Here is a 16977-nt window from a genome sequence, read left to right as displayed (position 1 = left end):
GGTCCGCCAGGGGGCGCTAGGGGGGCCTCAGACAATTGGAGGGAAGATAAGAAAAAACTTGCAAATCTGTGTAGACCTGGCAGTTTGAGCCATTAATCAAGCTGCTTTGTGCCTCAAGCTAGCGTGTAGCTAGTGCAAAATGGACAGGTTTTTGACAAGAAAGAGACTGAATTGGAACAGACCAACAGCCCTGCTGTGGAGGACACTGCTGCTGCAAAAAAGCTAAGACCCCCCTGGCCAACTAAAATCAGAAAATATGAGGCAGCACTTATGCTAAACAAATGTAATAGTTATTAAATAGTGAATGAAAGTAAGAAAAAAACATTCTAAAAGTTGATGTTTCTTTACATATTCTGTAGTATTGTCTGTGGGTTTGCAAAGGGGGTCCTCGGCCAGAAGCTAATACTGTTTGGGGGGCCTTGGCATGGAAAAGTTTGGGAACCCCTGGTCCAGACAACTGGACAGTTTTGTTTTGAGTTTTTTTGTTTTTGTTTCTTTTGAGGGCGCTCATGCGCCCTTACATAGATTGAGCCCTGGGCGGTCGCCCGCAAAAAACCGGCCCTGCCTGTTCAAGCCAACAGAGATAAAGACATCAGGCTTTGAGCAACACATACACGATTTACTGTAAATGGAGAGGGGAGGAGCAGTCAAAGTGTTCAGTCAGTTTGTTCAGACTCCATTTGAGACGACAGAGCAGAGGGAGGAAAACTGAAGGCTGAAGCAGAGTGAGTGTTAACATTCTTCTTCTTCTTCTTCATGTGGACTGTAGAGGGAAGAAGAGTCAGAACTCGACTTTGATTCAACCATTCACACAAATTTGTGATTGATCACTTGGAGTTCTGCTGCTTTTATTAAACTACATAAGGTGTGTTTCACTTCCTGCTCTCAGTCAGTCTCTCTGAACAGACAGGTACAGTGTCTGTGAAAGTTCTCAGTCATCCAGGTCATGGTATATCCAAAAAAAAAAAGGTTAAAAAAAGGCAACTGGACTCTACAAGTCCTCTTTGCTATGAATGGTGCTCTAATGACTCTTGTCCGTCAGAGGCTCCAGTGTCAAGGTGTGAATGAGGATGAAACAGTTTCAACTCTACAAGTCCAGTTGCCTTGTTTGAACCTTTTTTTGGATAGACCGGTACAGTGTTTCCCACAAGATTTGGTGAGGCCCTGGCATTCTCCTGTCTAAATAAAAGCCTCTGACTATGATGCTGTCCCAACTATTAAAACTATTCATACAGTAGATGAAATGTCTGCACATAAAATCAGACGTGTTGCGTCTTTAAATGATCGTAATGACGTGGATATTGGCTTTAGTGACAAACAGCAGCAGCCTGTGCAGCACGTTACGTCTGGAGTCGTTTCCTCCAGGTTTTGACCAACTCTCTTTAAATAATTATAAATCTCCATGGTCTAAAAAATCAAGAGCACAAACATCAGCTTTTAAAAAGTGGAGGTAACTTTTATTTTTATTAGTGAACAACACAAATAGCTTCACATGCTATGTGAATGTTTCTGAGCCGTTTTCTCCGTTATGAGACCATGGTGGAGTAAATTAGACCCTGACGGGCCACCATAGTATTAACATTATATGGGAAACCGTGTCTGTTCTAGGCACATCATCCACTTCCATTGTTCTAATATTTAGATGCATTAGGTCAGAGGTCACAGGTACCATTTTTATTTTATTTTACTAGATTTTATTTATATTTTACTTTTATCTAATTTTATTTAATCTTTCATTTATCTGTGATTCTTAAGAGTTTTTTATGTGCAACTAAGCTACTGTGACCAAGCAATTTAACCTCCTTGTATTCTGGTAACCAGGTTTCTGGTTGAATGAAGAAATCAGCTGACTGGAGAAGACTGACTGTAACTGTTGATGTAAACTCACTGAGTGTTACTGGTTTACCTCTCAGACTGACTGAAGTCCAGAAGATGGAGAAAGAGGAGGACAGAGCAGAGTCTCCAGTATCCAGCTGTCTGACTATGAAGAGTGATGACTCCAGAGATAAACCTCCAAACTTCAGTGAAGAACCTGGACCCTCAGACACAAAGTAAGAGACTGTTTCTACTGTAAACTGACCTGATGGAAGATTATGATTTTAGGATGAAGCAGAAATGTTCTGCTGAAAGATTTACAGTCATGATGCAGATGTTTTAGTGCAGGTAGGTAAGATCCTAGTCTGGGTTTTAGAACCAGGAAGTACTGATGGTATTTCTGTAGTAAAACACCTGAGAACCTCCATATCAGAATGTCCACTCATCAATATTCAGATATATTTGTCCTAATGTTGAAGTCTGTGAAGATTTTCAATCTGCAAATGATTTTAGTGATGAAGAAATGTGTTGACAGAGAGAGGAAGAGGAGTCCTGTTTCTGTGGAGGAGCAGCTGTCCTGCTGTGCTTTGTGTCAGGACGTCCTGAAGGATCCAGTCTCTAGCAGCTGTGGACACTGGTTCTGCAGACAGTGCATCACCTCATACTGGGACCAGTCTGCTTCATCAGGAGACTCCTCCTGTCCCCAGTGTGGACTAAGATCCAGAAGAAGTAAGACTGTACATCTGTCTGCTGATGGACTCTTTTCTGGAAACCTGTTGATTTAATCCAGACATATTGTTGTGTTCTACAGCATGGGGATTTAAGATCATTACGATCAAACAGAAGAGATGAACATATTGTGCTGTCAATCAAACACTACCACAAGAAAAAAGAGCATTTCTAATTGTAACCACTTCCCTAACACACTGTGAGGGGATACCTGTAAATACAATCAACTAAGGTACTTTTCAAGGAGGAGTAGAGGAATAAAAAATAACAGACCACGTACTTGATTTAGTTGGAACAAATAGCTGGCATTTAATAAACAACAGTAGTAATAACAAAGCAAGTCTTTAGCTGAAATAGCTTCAGTTTAGTTCAATTCCTTCTGAATAGTTCATTTGAATAAGGGAAACTGTACTCCCTCCTTTGCTTTTCAACTGTCAGGTTGAAGTGAAATAAACCCAAATCCCAAACAACAAAACCTAAATCAGAGCTCTGAGTAAGCAAAGTAGCAAATCAAAAAGAATTAAAGCTGCAAGCAGCGTTGAACGGGCCCTCGCCACCCCACGCCCGTCGGGGACCGGCAAGGACGGGGTCACTGCAGTTAACAATGCACCGTGACACGATGCACAGTCTGTGCAATTCAATATTTTACAGAGCAAATCATCTGTGACAGCTGGAAGTTTTGAATGTATTCTCTCTGTGGCATCAAAGTATGTTAAAACAGTTTCACACACACACTGACTGACAGAAAGCCACCAGAGAGAAATGCTGTGTCTCTATCTGCTGGACTGTCAACATTTGAAGTGAATCCCATCACCCTGACAGTAACAGCAGGTCACACTACAAAATAAGACATTTCCTGTTCTCAATAGGTGGCGCTACAATAATTGTATAATTATTCTCTCTGTGGCATCAAAGTATGTTAAAACCGTTTCACACACACACTCACAGACAGACAGCCAGCCACCAGAGAGAAATGCTATGGCTCCATCTGCTGGACAAAGTAGCAAACTACTTGAAATGATGATGGAATCAGTAAGACAGTGAACCATTTCACTTTTACATCCAGAACAGGCCCACAGTTTAACGAAAACTCACAATTTTCGCAGTAAGTCATCACGACGAGCATTGGTCTGTCCTGACAAAATTTAAAGAGAATCCAATCACCCTGACAGTAACAGCAGGTCACACAACAGACACCTGCCAAAATTAGACATTTCCTGTTCACAGTAGGTGGCGCTACAATAATTGTATGAATATTAACATATGGATGTGTGCAGTTAGAGACCATTAACAATACTGTAAAGTTTGATGCACTTTGGACAAAGTATGCCTGAATTACAGCACGTTTAATGCAACTTCCTGTTTCACACCATGTCATGAAACTTTGAGGGGCCAGAACACCAACGCCACTTGGACGAAAAGTCAAAAACTTATGTCAGGTTCCTTCGCCTGTCTTTTGACAACCTATTTCCAAATTTTGAAGTCAATCTGATAAGGCATCAAGGGTGAGGGCAACCAAGACACAACCAAACTTTTGTCCAATTTTCACAGTTTTATCAAAATAACAGACTCCCTGTTGGGTTTAGAATATGTCTCCAATTGACTTTTTTGTGCGTCCTGGGATGTTACATATATGTGACATATTTCCAGATTTTTAGACGCAACGGGCTTCAGGGGCTGGTTCGTAGATGACGCTATAGAGCCATTTTGCCATGCCCATGCTCAAGGCCCTTAAACATTAAAAATTTCGGGCGAACAATGGCGTCTGCAAATTTTCAGGACTTTTCGTGCATGTTTAGGCATGATTTCATTGGAGGAAAGACGCGGAAATGCTTCCTCTATTCAAGCATTGGACATGTACAACCCCCCAGGATAAAATCTAATTAGTCTCTTTAAAATGAAAATATTACCAGATCTGGAACAGATATTACTCAAAAACTCATTTTAAGTAAATGAATTCATAGCACTTCTCTTAACTGCTACACATACACAACTCTGGCGCTAGCATACAGCTACATGACTAGCATAAATTCCTGCCAACTGTGCTGTGACTTATTAAACAGGAGTTCTACTCCGGTTGGATTTTTTCCTGTAGCAAGTGTCTTATCAATAAATACACACCAACACAGAGAACCGAAAGCAGCACTGACAAATTCTAACGAAGAGGACTCTTCACTCTTTCACACGTTTACATGACTATGCTAATTAGCCCAGAAAGACGAAAACTCGGCAAACACTCACCGGATAAAAATAGATTTCTAATATTTAATCCTCCGCAATCTCCGACCAATCAGTCCTACATCCGAACAGTCCCCGTCCAAAAGAACATTTAGATAGCTACTGCAAAAAATGTAATAGCGTTCAACCTCTTAAAGCCAATTTTGAGTGGGCTACATGTTTCCTCCAAAAATGTTTCATTGTGAGAAGAAAAAACAGGGATAAGTGTTTTTTGTCTCATGTTTCTTCTTCTTTCCAGCAGATGTTGGTCTGCAGGAGGTTTTAGATGAACATAAGATCAGTCTGAGGAGGAAATGTGAACGTGTGACTGAAGGAATTGATGTAACAGGAAGTGGAACCCTCCTCAACAGGATCTACACTGAGCTCTACATCACAGAGGGACAGAGTGAAGAGGTTAATACCCAACATGAGGTGAAGCAGCTTGAGACAGCTTCCAAGATAAAGGCCCTCCATGACACTCCAATCAAGTGCCACGACATCTTTAAAGCCTTACCTGACCAACAGAGACACATCAGAGTGGTTCTGACCAACGGCGTCGCTGGTGTTGGAAAAACCTTCTCAGTGCAGAAGTTCACTCTGGACTGGGCAGAGGGTTTGGAAAACCAAGATGTCAGTGTGGTGATTGTGCTTTCGTTCAGGGAGCTGAACTTGATCAAAGATGAGCAGTACAGTCTTCTCAGGCTGCTCCATGTTTTCCATCCAACATTACAGAAGGTCACAGCAGAGGAGCTGGCTGTCTGTAAACCTTTGTTCATCTTTGACGGTCTGGATGAAAGCAGACTTTCATTGGACTTCAACAACAGTGAGGTTGTGTCTGATGTCACACAGAAGGCATCACTCAACGTGCTGCTGACAAACCTCATCAAGGGGAAACTGCTTCCCTTGGCTCTTGTCTGGATCACTTCCCGACCTGCAGCAGCCAATCAGATCCCTCCTACATGGGTTGACAGGGTAACAGAAGTACGAGGCTTCACTGACGCCCAGAAGGAGGAGTACTTCAGGAGGAGGTTCAGTGATGAAGAGCTGTCCAGCAGAATCATCTGCCACATCAAGACATCCAGGAGCCTCCACATCCTGTGTGGAGTCCCAGTCTTCTGCTGGATCACTGCTACAGTTCTGGAGCACATGTTGACTACAGAGCAGAGAGGAGAGCTGCCTAAGACCCTGACTGACATGTACTCACACTTTGTGATGGTTCAGACAAAGAGGAAGAAGAACAAGTACCATGAGGGACATAAGACGAATCCACAGGAGCTGATGGAGGCTGACAGGAAAGTTCTTCTGAAGCTGGGGAGGCTGGCGTTTGAACATCTGGAGAAAGGAAACATCATGTTCTACCAAGAAGACCTGGAGCTCTGTGGTCTTGATGTGACAGAGGCCTTAGTGTACTCAGGAGTTTGTACAGAGATCTTCAAAAGAGAGAGTGTGATCTTCCAGAAATCAGTCTACTGCTTTGTTCATCTGAGCATTCAGGAGTTTCTGGCTGCAGTCTACATGATCCACTGTTACACCAACAGGAATACAAAGGTGCTGAAGGACTTCCTGGGGAATCAATACCAAGAAAAGGAATCAAACTTGTCTTTTCTCCAGAAGATTTCCAAACATTTTGGAAAGGAGACCATCCGTGTCTCATCTCTGGATGACTTCCTGTATCGAGCCATGAAGAAATCCCTGCTCAGTAAAAATGGTCACCTGGACCTGTTTGTTCGCTTCCTTCATGGCCTCTCTCTGGAGTCCAACCACAGACTCTTAGGAGGTCTGCTGGGTCAGACAGAGACCAGTCCAGAAATCATCCAGAGAACCGTCAACAACCTGAAGGAGATGAACATTGATGAAATCTCTCCTGACAGAAGCATCAACATCTTCCACTGTCTGATGGAGATGAACGACCTCTCAGTTCATCATGAGATCCAAGAGTTCCTGAAGTCAAAGAACAGATCAGAGAAGGAACTCTCTGAGATCCACTGCTCAGCTCTGGCCTACATGCTGCAGATGTCAGAGGAGGTTCTGGATGAGTTGGACCTGACGAAATACAACACATCATGGGAGGGACGACGGAGACTGATCCCAGCTGTGAGGAACTGCAGAAAGGCTCGGTGAGTCCTGATGTGATCATTAACAGAATCAGTCAGTGGAGATTAGTACTTTAGTTCTTCACATATACACAGGATTACATTATTGTCATTATTCTTAGTTTTACCTCAAACATTATACATCAGTTGAGTTGATTTCTGAAGCTGTTTAAAATGCTGTGAGTATGGAAATGATTATTTTAGTTGGTTGTGATTTTTGTTATTATCTATTATGCATTTGTAATAATTTTTAGATTCTATATTCTTTTTAACCATTTCCTTTGTGTGATGGAGGCTTCATGTAACCCTGATAAAACTAATGAAGGAGGTTGTGCTGGAGGTTTTTGAGACACACAACATTTTATAGTTTGTTTTATTCAGTAAGTTTCGTGGTTTAAAACCAGATCTGTATCATTTTCTAAAGATTATTGAAGTCATTGTGACCATGGAGGATGCTGGGTTCAGTTAACACAATGTGTTTGTATAAAAAGTGGATTCCTTCTTGTCAAGTGTTTAGTTTCATTTCTGCAGCGTTTGGCAGCTGTCATCAGATTTTTCCTGTGTATGGACGTGAACAGTCGTAGCTGACAGTAGTAGGTAGCAAAGAGAGATCATCTCTCCAACTGGAACTGTTCACTGAGTTCAACTCATTCGAAATGTTCTGGAGTCAAAGTGAAGAAATGTTTTCATCAACCAGATGTCTTCATTCTGACTGTGTGGATCAAATCACACTGACAGACTGTGGACAGTATGGAAGCCTAAATGTAACTCCATTTTCCCTCTTTCATCTACAAGATGAAAGCAGAACAGAGATTGTCATTAAAAGTCTGCAGCAATGAGAGAGACTGAAGAGAGTCATTGTGTCATGTCAAACACAGTAAGATGAGATGAGCTGAACCACAGATGTTCATCAGATGATCACCTCACTCTGTTTCATACTCATTCAGTCTGGATGTAGAATGTAAATGATCTGATTTTATATGTTTTCTAATCACAGATTTACTAGATGTGGACTCTCAGAGACTCACTGTGAAGTTGTGGCCTCAGCTCTGAAGTCCAACCCTTCCTATCTGACAGACCTGGACCTGAGTTATAATGACCTGAAGGATTCAGGAGTGAAGCATCTGTCTGCTGGACTGGAGAGTCCAAACTGTAGACTGGAGACTCTGAGGTCAGTTCACTGACTGGAACTGTTGTAGGTCTTTATTTATTCAATTCAAATCAATTGATAAATGTTCAGTATTTCCATGAGCACAAATCTGAAGAAGTTTCTTCTTTTCCTCAAATGTTGTGTTTTGGCTGAACAATAGTTTTTCCTTGTGGTCCAAGTACAAGTGAAAGACTTGAGCAGGGTTCTTTTAAATGTGACAGAAGTGTAGTCATGACGGGGAGATGATGTGAGCCTCCACAGGTTCATGTTGTGCTCCATCAGTCAGTGAAGATGAAGTCAGTACTGATGAGGCTGTAGAGTGTGTGAGGATGTGAATGAGGCTGTTGAAGATCTGATGATAGCAGATAAAAACAGGCTGCAGAGAGTCTGAGAGAGAGACAGGTCAGAGAAAGAAGAGAAAGACATGAATGGAAAACTTGATGAAGGTGAAGTTAGGAACTGTGATGATGTTGATGGGATCAGAAGCTGACATGGCTGCTCCAGAGACAAGCCACACAGCTGCTGTGGTGAGGTGTGTGTTAAAGCAGAGTCCTAAACAGCAGCCTAGCACATTATTGAAACTTTAACATCTGTTCTAAAATACACAGAGAAGCAGTGAATGGATGCTACAACTGGTGTTGCACGTTACTGGATTTAGTCAGTAATTGATGATTTCTGTAGAAGACATGATGAAGATCCACAACAACAGAAGGACAGAGTCAGTCAAACATGTCAGAGTAGATTTAATGTACATCTATTGTTCTTTATTCAGATTAATGAGCTGCAGTTTGTCAGAGATCAGCTGTGATTCTTTGGTCTCAGCTCTGAAGTCCAACCCCTCCCATCTGAAACATCTGGACCTGAGTAACAACCGTCTGAAGGATTCAGGAGTGAAGCAGCTGTGTGGTTTTCTGGAGAGTCCAGACTGTAGACTGGAGACTCTGAAGTGAGTTCAGTGTCTGTTACTGTTGTAGATCTGATGTTTAATCACCAACTGAATCTAATTCATGTTCATCCAGAACTTTCCTCTATAAATCTGTAAATGTCCTTTAGCTCAAGACGAGTGTTTTTATCAGAAACTGTAGAAAATGTCCACTGTTAGTTGTTAAAGTCAATGAAGCTTAAAGGCCATTAGGACACAGTAATGTTCTTTAAAATGCTGGGAGTATAAAAATGATTCTTTTAGTTGGTTGTGATTTTTGTTATTTATTATGTATTTGTAATAATTGTTAAATTCTATTTTTTTTTTAACCATTTCTTTATCTTCCTTTGTGTGATGGAGGCTTCATGTAACCCTGATAAAACTAATGAAGGAGGTTGTGCTGGAGGTTTTTGAGACACACAACATTTTAGTTTAGTGGTTTAAAACCAGATCTGTATAATTTTCTAAAGATTACTGAAGTCATTGTGACCATGGAGGATGCTGGGGGATGCCTCAGTGCTTTTATTGAAATTATGTAACAGGTCCCAGGCAGAGCACCTGTACACAGATAAGGTTCCTGTAAAACAGGAGAAAGCATGATACAGGCGACCGTTTGCTTCTGTTCAGTGCAGCTTCGCTCAGTAGAATTTATCTATCAATTTGCAAAATATCTCTTTTCTTTTGTCTTACATCCCTTTTCTGTATTTTGTTTTTCCATATTCAAATATGCCCTACAGACTCTTTTTACCTGAACTCTTCAACGAACATGGACGTATGTCATACAGGTAATTCAGACAAATATCTTCGTCTTAAATCATTATAAATGCAGTCAATTTAAATTTTGATTTAGTGATTGAAAAAAATAAATGAGCAGGAACCAATGCAGAGTCCATCAGACACAGTCACAGTCCTATTACGCTAAAATAGGTCTAAGTTTATATTAGGTACACTGTAAAACATCACAGCCCTGTTAAGTTATGTCAACATTTCTCTTCGCTTTAAAGAGGAACTACTGTTTTTTTACAACCTGGACCTAATTTCTCACATAAAATACAATTGTTTACTCACCCATACAGTTTTGGTGTCATTTGGAGTTGTTTGTCAGATATTCAGTATATAGTGGGAGTGACTGGGGCACCAAAACGCAGCCTCTAAATAACACATTATCTGCCGTGAAAATCTTAATTTTCTCCACTCTAAACGGTCTAAATAAAATAAATGTTAAACTTCTGGCAAGGGGTGAGATGAATCTGAAGTTTACATAAATTTTAAAACTTGCGTTAGTCGTCAAGATAAGACATCTAAGTAGAAACAAAAGCATTAGTGCTCTCAACTTAAAATGGAAATTTATATGAATTTACACAGATTTAGGAGCCAGTCTGCAGGTGTGTTCCGGTGTCGATTGACTGGACTGGTGTTTACAATGACTCGTGATGGTGAGCTGTCGTACTGGATCACCCAGTGGGACGAGAGCCTCCTCAGCTCGGCTGGAAAGACTCCTGCAGGTCCGCTCTTTAGCATAAATTGTCCTGAGCATGCTGTTTCTCAGCTGCACCTCCCACATTGTGGAAATCTACCTGGTGAGTATGTCCAGTATGGAGCTTGAAAATAAATAACGGATTATCTTATCTTTATTATCTTATTTTATTTTTTAAATGACATGTAGTCAGAGGACCCATGAGGTTGGGTAAATGGTGCTCTGTCCTGTGTTTTACAGCTTTGCTTTTGCTTTTGTTTTTCCTGAAGGCCTCTCCGTGGTCCACATTAGTGATGATGGAATGAACATCCTTCAGCCTCTGGAGATCACAGCCTCTCACGTGGTCGTGGATGTGCCTCACTTCTCTGCCATTGGCTTGGTGTGTGATACCATCAGAAGTTTTTTACAGAAACCAATACGTGGACAAGTGCTGTTGTTCTACCGACCATCGTGCAACAATGGAAGACAAAAGCTCAATGTGTTTCTGCTGCCAGAAAATGTGCCACTGCAGGAGGTGAGAGCATTGAAGATGCAACCTTTATTTTAGGTACTATAAATGTATAAAGATGGATGGTGGAACAGCTCCTCTAAAGTGAAAACAAGTAGAGCTCCCCCTGGTGGCTGGCTGCAGTATAGGCCATAAGCTCCACCCCCTCCTCTATGTTAGTGGGCGGGACTTGGGCCAAACTAAAACACTAGAATGGTTTTAGGTAGTTAATATAATGTTGATGAATGTTGTGAAGTGTGAATTCTTTGGATAAGTTTCGTTTTAGTTATTTGCTCTGAGGTTGTTCTGAACCTCTGTGCCCTGGCTTTCAGTCAGTTCCTGATCCTCGTCCTCATTGTCGTCCACATCCTGACCTTCCCTGCAGTCACAGCATCACTGTGTTCACTGTTCATTTCATCAGCTGTAGAAATGAAACGATCATATTTGGGTGATATATTGAATCGATGTCCAACTAAATCCTGTCCCAATTCTACTGAAGGTGAAAAACCAACAGGAAACGGCGAAGTACATTGGGGCAACTTTCTCTTGTCAACTCACGAGAGGCCAGTTTTACAGTCTGCACTGTCCTGAGGCCGTCAAAATACAGCCTAAGGTGAGTATGTCAAACACAGCTTGTATAAAAGGCAACAGGTTGCTCCAAGCTAATTCAAAAGACTATCAACGATGTGGAACATGAGTGGAGGGTGGAAGATGATGCTTTGCAGACATTCTACAACCTGTAAGGTCAACCACCCTTCACTGAATGCACATTAATTGTGCATGACTGTAAGCCTTGATAGAATAATTTAAACCAGTGAGTTATATAGAAATTCTCCTCTCTACAGTTGAATCAATGGAGAAATCAGCTACAGAGACCAGTACATTGTAGTTTTTGCACCAGGCTGTCAACATGTTTGTGTCTGCTGCTGTAAAGCTGGACATTTTATCCTGCAGGACTCTGTTTTGGAGCCAGTCTCCAGTGACCATTTGAGGAACAGCAGTTTTTAGCTGTTAATTATGTTCATTTGATCACAGTTAGTTAACTTTCCTGTCCACTGTTTGGTGCTGAGCTGGTAATAATTTAATTGTTTCAACAATCACCTGGGTCAGCTGGAAACTGGACTCCTGTTGTTCATTAACAACATTGTTATAATTTACAGCGTTCTCTATTTGACCTGAAGTATGGACCAAACTACCACCCGACATTTGAGATTCGAATGACTCCGACCACAGAGGAAGTGACTGTGACTGTCAGAGACCTGGAGAAGAAAGATATCTGGAAGTATGAAGCTGAACTAACTGGTAAAGAAGGTTTGAGTCTATTACCATTAGCTACTACACCGACAAGCCACAACATTATGACCAGGAGAAGTACATAACATTTAAACCATCTTGTGACAGTTCAGTGTTCTGCTGGGAAACTTCTGGACCTGGCATTCATTGGTGTGGATGTTACTTAGACATGTAGCACCCACCTAGACCAGACCAGGCACCCCCACCCCATAGCAATGACACTCCTTGATGGCAGCAGCCATCCCCAGCAGGATGCAGCCTGACACAGACACACACACAAAAACACTTTAGGAACAACTAAAAAAAAACATGAAGAACAGCACAAGGTGTTGACCTGGCCTCCAAATTCACTAGATCCCAAACTGATCAAGTATCTGTGGGATGATCCACAGAGACTTGATTTTATGGTTGTTTCAGAACCATAAACATCATCCTTTGTTGTGTATCTCTAGCGTTTAAGATTCATGTTAATGCATAATAATAGCAGGTGTACCAGCCTTCTGTGTTTACACCTGCCATTAACATGCATTAATCTAACCCAGCAGCTAGTTTACCTGATTTGAACACACCACTCTAGTTTTGATTAACATCCAACCTTATTAAATCACAAATGCTCGTTTTCTTTCAGAAAGTTGTTCAGTTTCCGTGCATGAGCTCAGTTTGATGTACTACTTTTGGTTTCAGGTGGAATGTCCTTCTCAGCTCCAGGCCTATCCAGCCAGATAACCCACACTACAACCAGTGACTCAGCCTCACTACTCCCTGTACAAGCTGCAGATGGAGGTGAGCAACACTTTGTTCAGATAAAAACCTGCAAAAATAAGCATCTACAGAGCTTTAATTACAAGAAAACAAAGACATTTGCCTTTGGTGAATTTCTTTGTTGACGCATGTTCAGGTTTTTTTCAAGCTGCTTGACAGTGTTGAATTATTTTCTGTTATTTATTTATTTATTTTTTGCTTCTGCTTCAGCTATAGTCAAATACTCTCTATACCTGGCTCTGTTATTCACTGTTTATTGGTCACTTCTAATACTTTTGTCTTTGTTCTAAATTAATTTTATGAATCACCGTATGTCACTCTAGTATAAGTTTTATAAAAATGAATGGCTCTGCTATTAGCAGCCTTAAACCTGCAGCAAGGAGGTTTTGAATTGTTTGTTTTTTCTTGTCTGTTCTCATTTAGGCGGCAGCCAGATGAACGTGGGAGGAAACAGCGCCAGCGACGGAAGCGTCGTCATCCAGCCTCTTCTTACCGGCGTTCACGTGCAGGGCAATGTGAATATCAACAAGTATGAATCCCCTGAATTAATCAAAAACAACCAAATAAATACTTTATTTACATTTAATTGTAAATGTGTTAGAGATATAAAATGCCTTTAATCATTTCTTAAAAGAGGTCATTTGTGTTTCAGTTCAATCTCCCACCAGAGCTGAGACTAATGAGACTAATGAGACTTAAGGTGTTCCTTCCCAACCCAAAGGTACTGAGCTTTTTTCAACTGCCACATACTCACTTTAAACATATCTAGACGTTGTGGAGGAAATGAATAATGGAAGCTAAAAACGATCCCATCCAGTAAAGTTAGTGACCGTCATCTCTTTTCTGTCCTGCATGTACATAATATGATGTTCTGCTTTCTGAGTAAATACTAACCTGAACCTTGTTAGTCTACCAGCATGTGAGCATCTTGCAGTCTGATGGTTTGAAAACCTGAAAACGTTTTATTAACTTGGAGGAAAATAAGACATTACTTGACATTTGTTTAACTATACGTGGGTCTTTCAGGACATCACAGAAGACAAGCAATGAAATCTTGTGGACAGGTCAGCAGTAAAACGTGTCTTAACTGTCTCAACCAAGGCCAACCTAAAAAACTAATCTATATCAGTGTTACATTACATGTTAAAGTTTTAAAATCCAGTATTGTTGATTGAATCAAAAATATTTCTCTGCTTTTCTTTCAGGCCCTTAATCCCAGCAGCCACAATCTAAACCAGCCACTGAGTTTGTCAGAGCAAGAAGATAAGAAGCTAAAGTCTGTTCGGGGACAGTTTATTAACAGAGTGTCCAGTCCTGTTCTGAAGCATCTGCTGGATGTGCTTCTGCACAGGGGTGGAGCAGCAATTTTAAAAGTGTGTGTGTGTTTTATTAATTATTTCACATATATTTTGTTCTAATCTGTTTTAACTAATCTTTCATCCTAGCCTTTATTGTACTCTATATTATTATTTTATTTAAGATTTTAATAGTTTTATTGCATTTCATTGTCTTCATTTTTATTCTTTTTTAGTTTCTGAGAGCAGTAACAGGGATGAGTTGATGTAAAAGAAGGTTTTAAGCTCCAACAAACAGCTTTAAGTTACGTAGATGAACACCTACATGGTATTAATGCAAGAATATGGACTACTATAAAACTGAATTAGTGCATTTATAGATTGACAGCTTTCTGTTTCCCTCCTGTCACCTAATTACATGACAACTTGAGTGGAAACATAAGTCAGTGTTCTGCTGATTTTTCCTTTTTTTGCGCTGCTAACCCAGGCTAAAGTTAGTTTAGTTGCACGAACATCAATTCAGAAAGTATTTGCTGTTGGGTGGAAAACTTGTCTGTCTAAAACTATTCCTTTATTATTGTAATTATTGGTGAAAATACTTTCTTTTTTTTTTCTTTTAACTAAAATTGACTAAAACTAGACTAAAACCATCACATATAGAAATGACAAAAATGTGACTAAACCTAATAAGCATTTTCATCCAAAAGACTAAGACTAAATCTAAAATGGCTGCCAGAAACAACTGATTCTACCGTCGTTCAACATTAAACACGCGTAGAGACTCCTTCTTTCCTTCTGAGAGTGGTTAAGTGAATGAACTGTGAAATACTTACCGATCACAAGGAGGAAACTTAAGCCACTGCAGTTTTATTATTATGTTTATAGGACGCATGATGGCGAGTTACTGAGAATATTGAACTGTAATATTGCACTAATATTTCGCTCTTGGAGGACATAACTAGACTTTATGAAGTGACAAACAAAAGTCAAATAAGAACCAAATTCCAAGTCTGTACTGTTCAGAGTTATCTCACAGTGATGTTTATAAATGGTTGACTTTGCTTATACTGTGTTTTATTGTGAATAAATATAAAGTAGAAGGTCTACTAAGAAAGAAAGAATCACGAACAGAATATCCATTTATAGATTCTCTACTGGCTCCACAACAAACAATGAAGGATCAGCAGGTTATAAATAATCAATAGTTCTGCATGTGCTTCTCAAACAAGGTATTTCCTTCAAGAAGAAAACAATGACAGGTAAGCAACTGCTTGTTCTGTTGTTAATGTTTTTAAAGTGTTATTAAGCGACACATCTGGACCACAAACATAATCTGTCCAGTCACAGATAGTTTGCATAGAAGTTGTGATCGTGCTTCGAGCAGGAGTCAGTCACATGAATGAGCTCTGAGCAGAACTGGTAGCTCCACATGGGACGGAGAGGCTGCTGACAGTCAGCTGCTCCGCTTTATCACTGTACAATCTATTGTATGAGTACATTCACATGAGACGACTGGACAAGGTAAAGGACGGCCAGCGCCGGAAGGAAGATCTTCGTTCATGTAGTAAAATGTTTGCATGTCTGGGTTTGCAGCTTGGGCGGGCAGACAGATCCACAAAACTAACTGGAGAATAAAATATTAAACTGGTTTATTTAAGTTCATTGAAAGCCCCGAATAAGTGTCAGAGCTGAGATTTAGCTGCAGGGAAACTTTTCATTTAAAAAAGTGGCAGAAATGTAATTTGCATCGTGTTCTGTGTTACTGTGTGGGGCTAAAAACTGCAAAAAACACACTCAAGACAATTGAAATAAATAGAGTTTGTAAAGCAGGAATAGAGATGAGAAGCAATAGCGCGCAAAATAGAAATCCAAAAGTGTCCCCAAGAGAGTCACTATTATTATTGATCATTAAATCAGGGCAGGATTTAGTGCCGTGCTCTAGAAGAAATCAGATTTTGCAAATGAATGTGTCAAACAGGCTAATATCTGCTTATAATAATAGTAACAATAATAATTTATGTTTAATCATCAGCTCTACACTGAAAGATGTAATCTGGACATGATAAAATTCAAGGAGATTGATTTTTAAAGATGAAATTTCGATCTCACTCAGAAATACGGAGGGAAAACGTACATTTTAGGGAACTACATGGTTTAAAAATCTGTCCAACAGCAAGAAAACAGTGCTGTGTGGTGCGTTTTGATGTGAAATATCCCTTTAGCTGAAACATCCATTTTCATTTTAGTGTCACCTTGACAAAGACAGCCCCCGGATATGTCTCTGGCCTCCTGATTTAAGACAGACATCATTTTATTTGAGTCCAAATAAGAGTCTAATGTTAATTTAACCTTTTTCTATGACATGTTTTGTGTGTTAAAACCAACATATAACAGACATGTGCAGTCAGTGTTGGTAGATGGATGTGTGCTAAACATGAACTACTATGATTTCAGGCTGACTTTAGATTATATTGTTGATTTGTTGTTGTTTTGTGATGAATAACAGGCTGTTTATTGTTGATTTTACTCTCTATTTATGCCTTATAGTTAATACGCATGCGTGTAGTTTCAACTGCAGTCAGTGCACTTGCAGCAGAACATACCAAAATACTAAAGACTCGTATAATGTGTTAAAACAAACGCGTGTAGGATATAAACTTTGTAAAACAACACTGTTAAATGATAATAATTTTACATGATGATTTTATGATTTAATAAGCAGCGATAATTATTATTT

The 16977-nt window shown here is 40.1% G+C and overlaps 1 protein-coding gene across 2 annotated transcripts; it reads left to right on the top strand.

Moving 5' to 3' along the window:
- The first annotated feature begins 668 nt into the window (after nucleotides 1-668).
- LOC311506526 (protein NLRC3-like) lies at nucleotides 669-16701 on the top strand. Of its 2 annotated transcripts, none has more exons than XM_084570514.1 (15): nucleotides 669-725; nucleotides 1914-2051; nucleotides 2351-2544; nucleotides 5024-6878; nucleotides 7852-8025; nucleotides 8777-8950; nucleotides 9664-9711; nucleotides 10292-10506; nucleotides 10673-10917; nucleotides 11390-11503; nucleotides 12051-12192; nucleotides 12868-12966; nucleotides 13369-13474; nucleotides 13598-13666; nucleotides 14151-16701. In XM_084570514.1, exons 2-14 carry the CDS (start codon nucleotides 1933-1935, stop codon nucleotides 13617-13619), a joined length of 3507 nt encoding a protein of 1168 aa, XP_084426640.1. In that variant the 5' UTR covers nucleotides 669-725; nucleotides 1914-1932; the 3' UTR covers nucleotides 13620-13666; nucleotides 14151-16701. The 2 variants fall into 2 exon arrangements, with proteins under 2 accessions (XP_084426640.1, XP_084426639.1); XM_084570513.1 differs by having other exon boundaries at nucleotides 5021-6878.
- Nucleotides 16702-16977: the final 276 nt, after the last annotated feature.

Source organism: Chelon labrosus (assembly GCF_963514085.1).
Source record: "Chelon labrosus genome assembly, chromosome: 21".
NCBI lineage: Eukaryota > Metazoa > Chordata > Actinopteri > Mugiliformes > Mugilidae > Chelon > Chelon labrosus.
This window is presented reverse-complemented; position numbering and strand designations above follow the sequence as displayed.

Excerpts from the sequence above, each read along its gene's own strand:
- LOC311506526 (XM_084570513.1), top strand. The coding sequence starts at position 1,933 with ATGGAGAAAGAGGAGGACAGAGCAGAGTCTCCAGTATCCAGCTGTCTG. Across the intron at positions 2,052-2,350 it reads CCTGGACCCTCAGACACAAA|AGAGAGGAAGAGGAGTCCTG; the intron begins GTAAGAGACTGT and ends ATGTGTTGACAG. Across the intron at positions 8,951-9,663 it reads TGTAGACTGGAGACTCTGAA|ACTCTTTTTACCTGAACTCT; the intron begins GTGAGTTCAGTG and ends TATGCCCTACAG.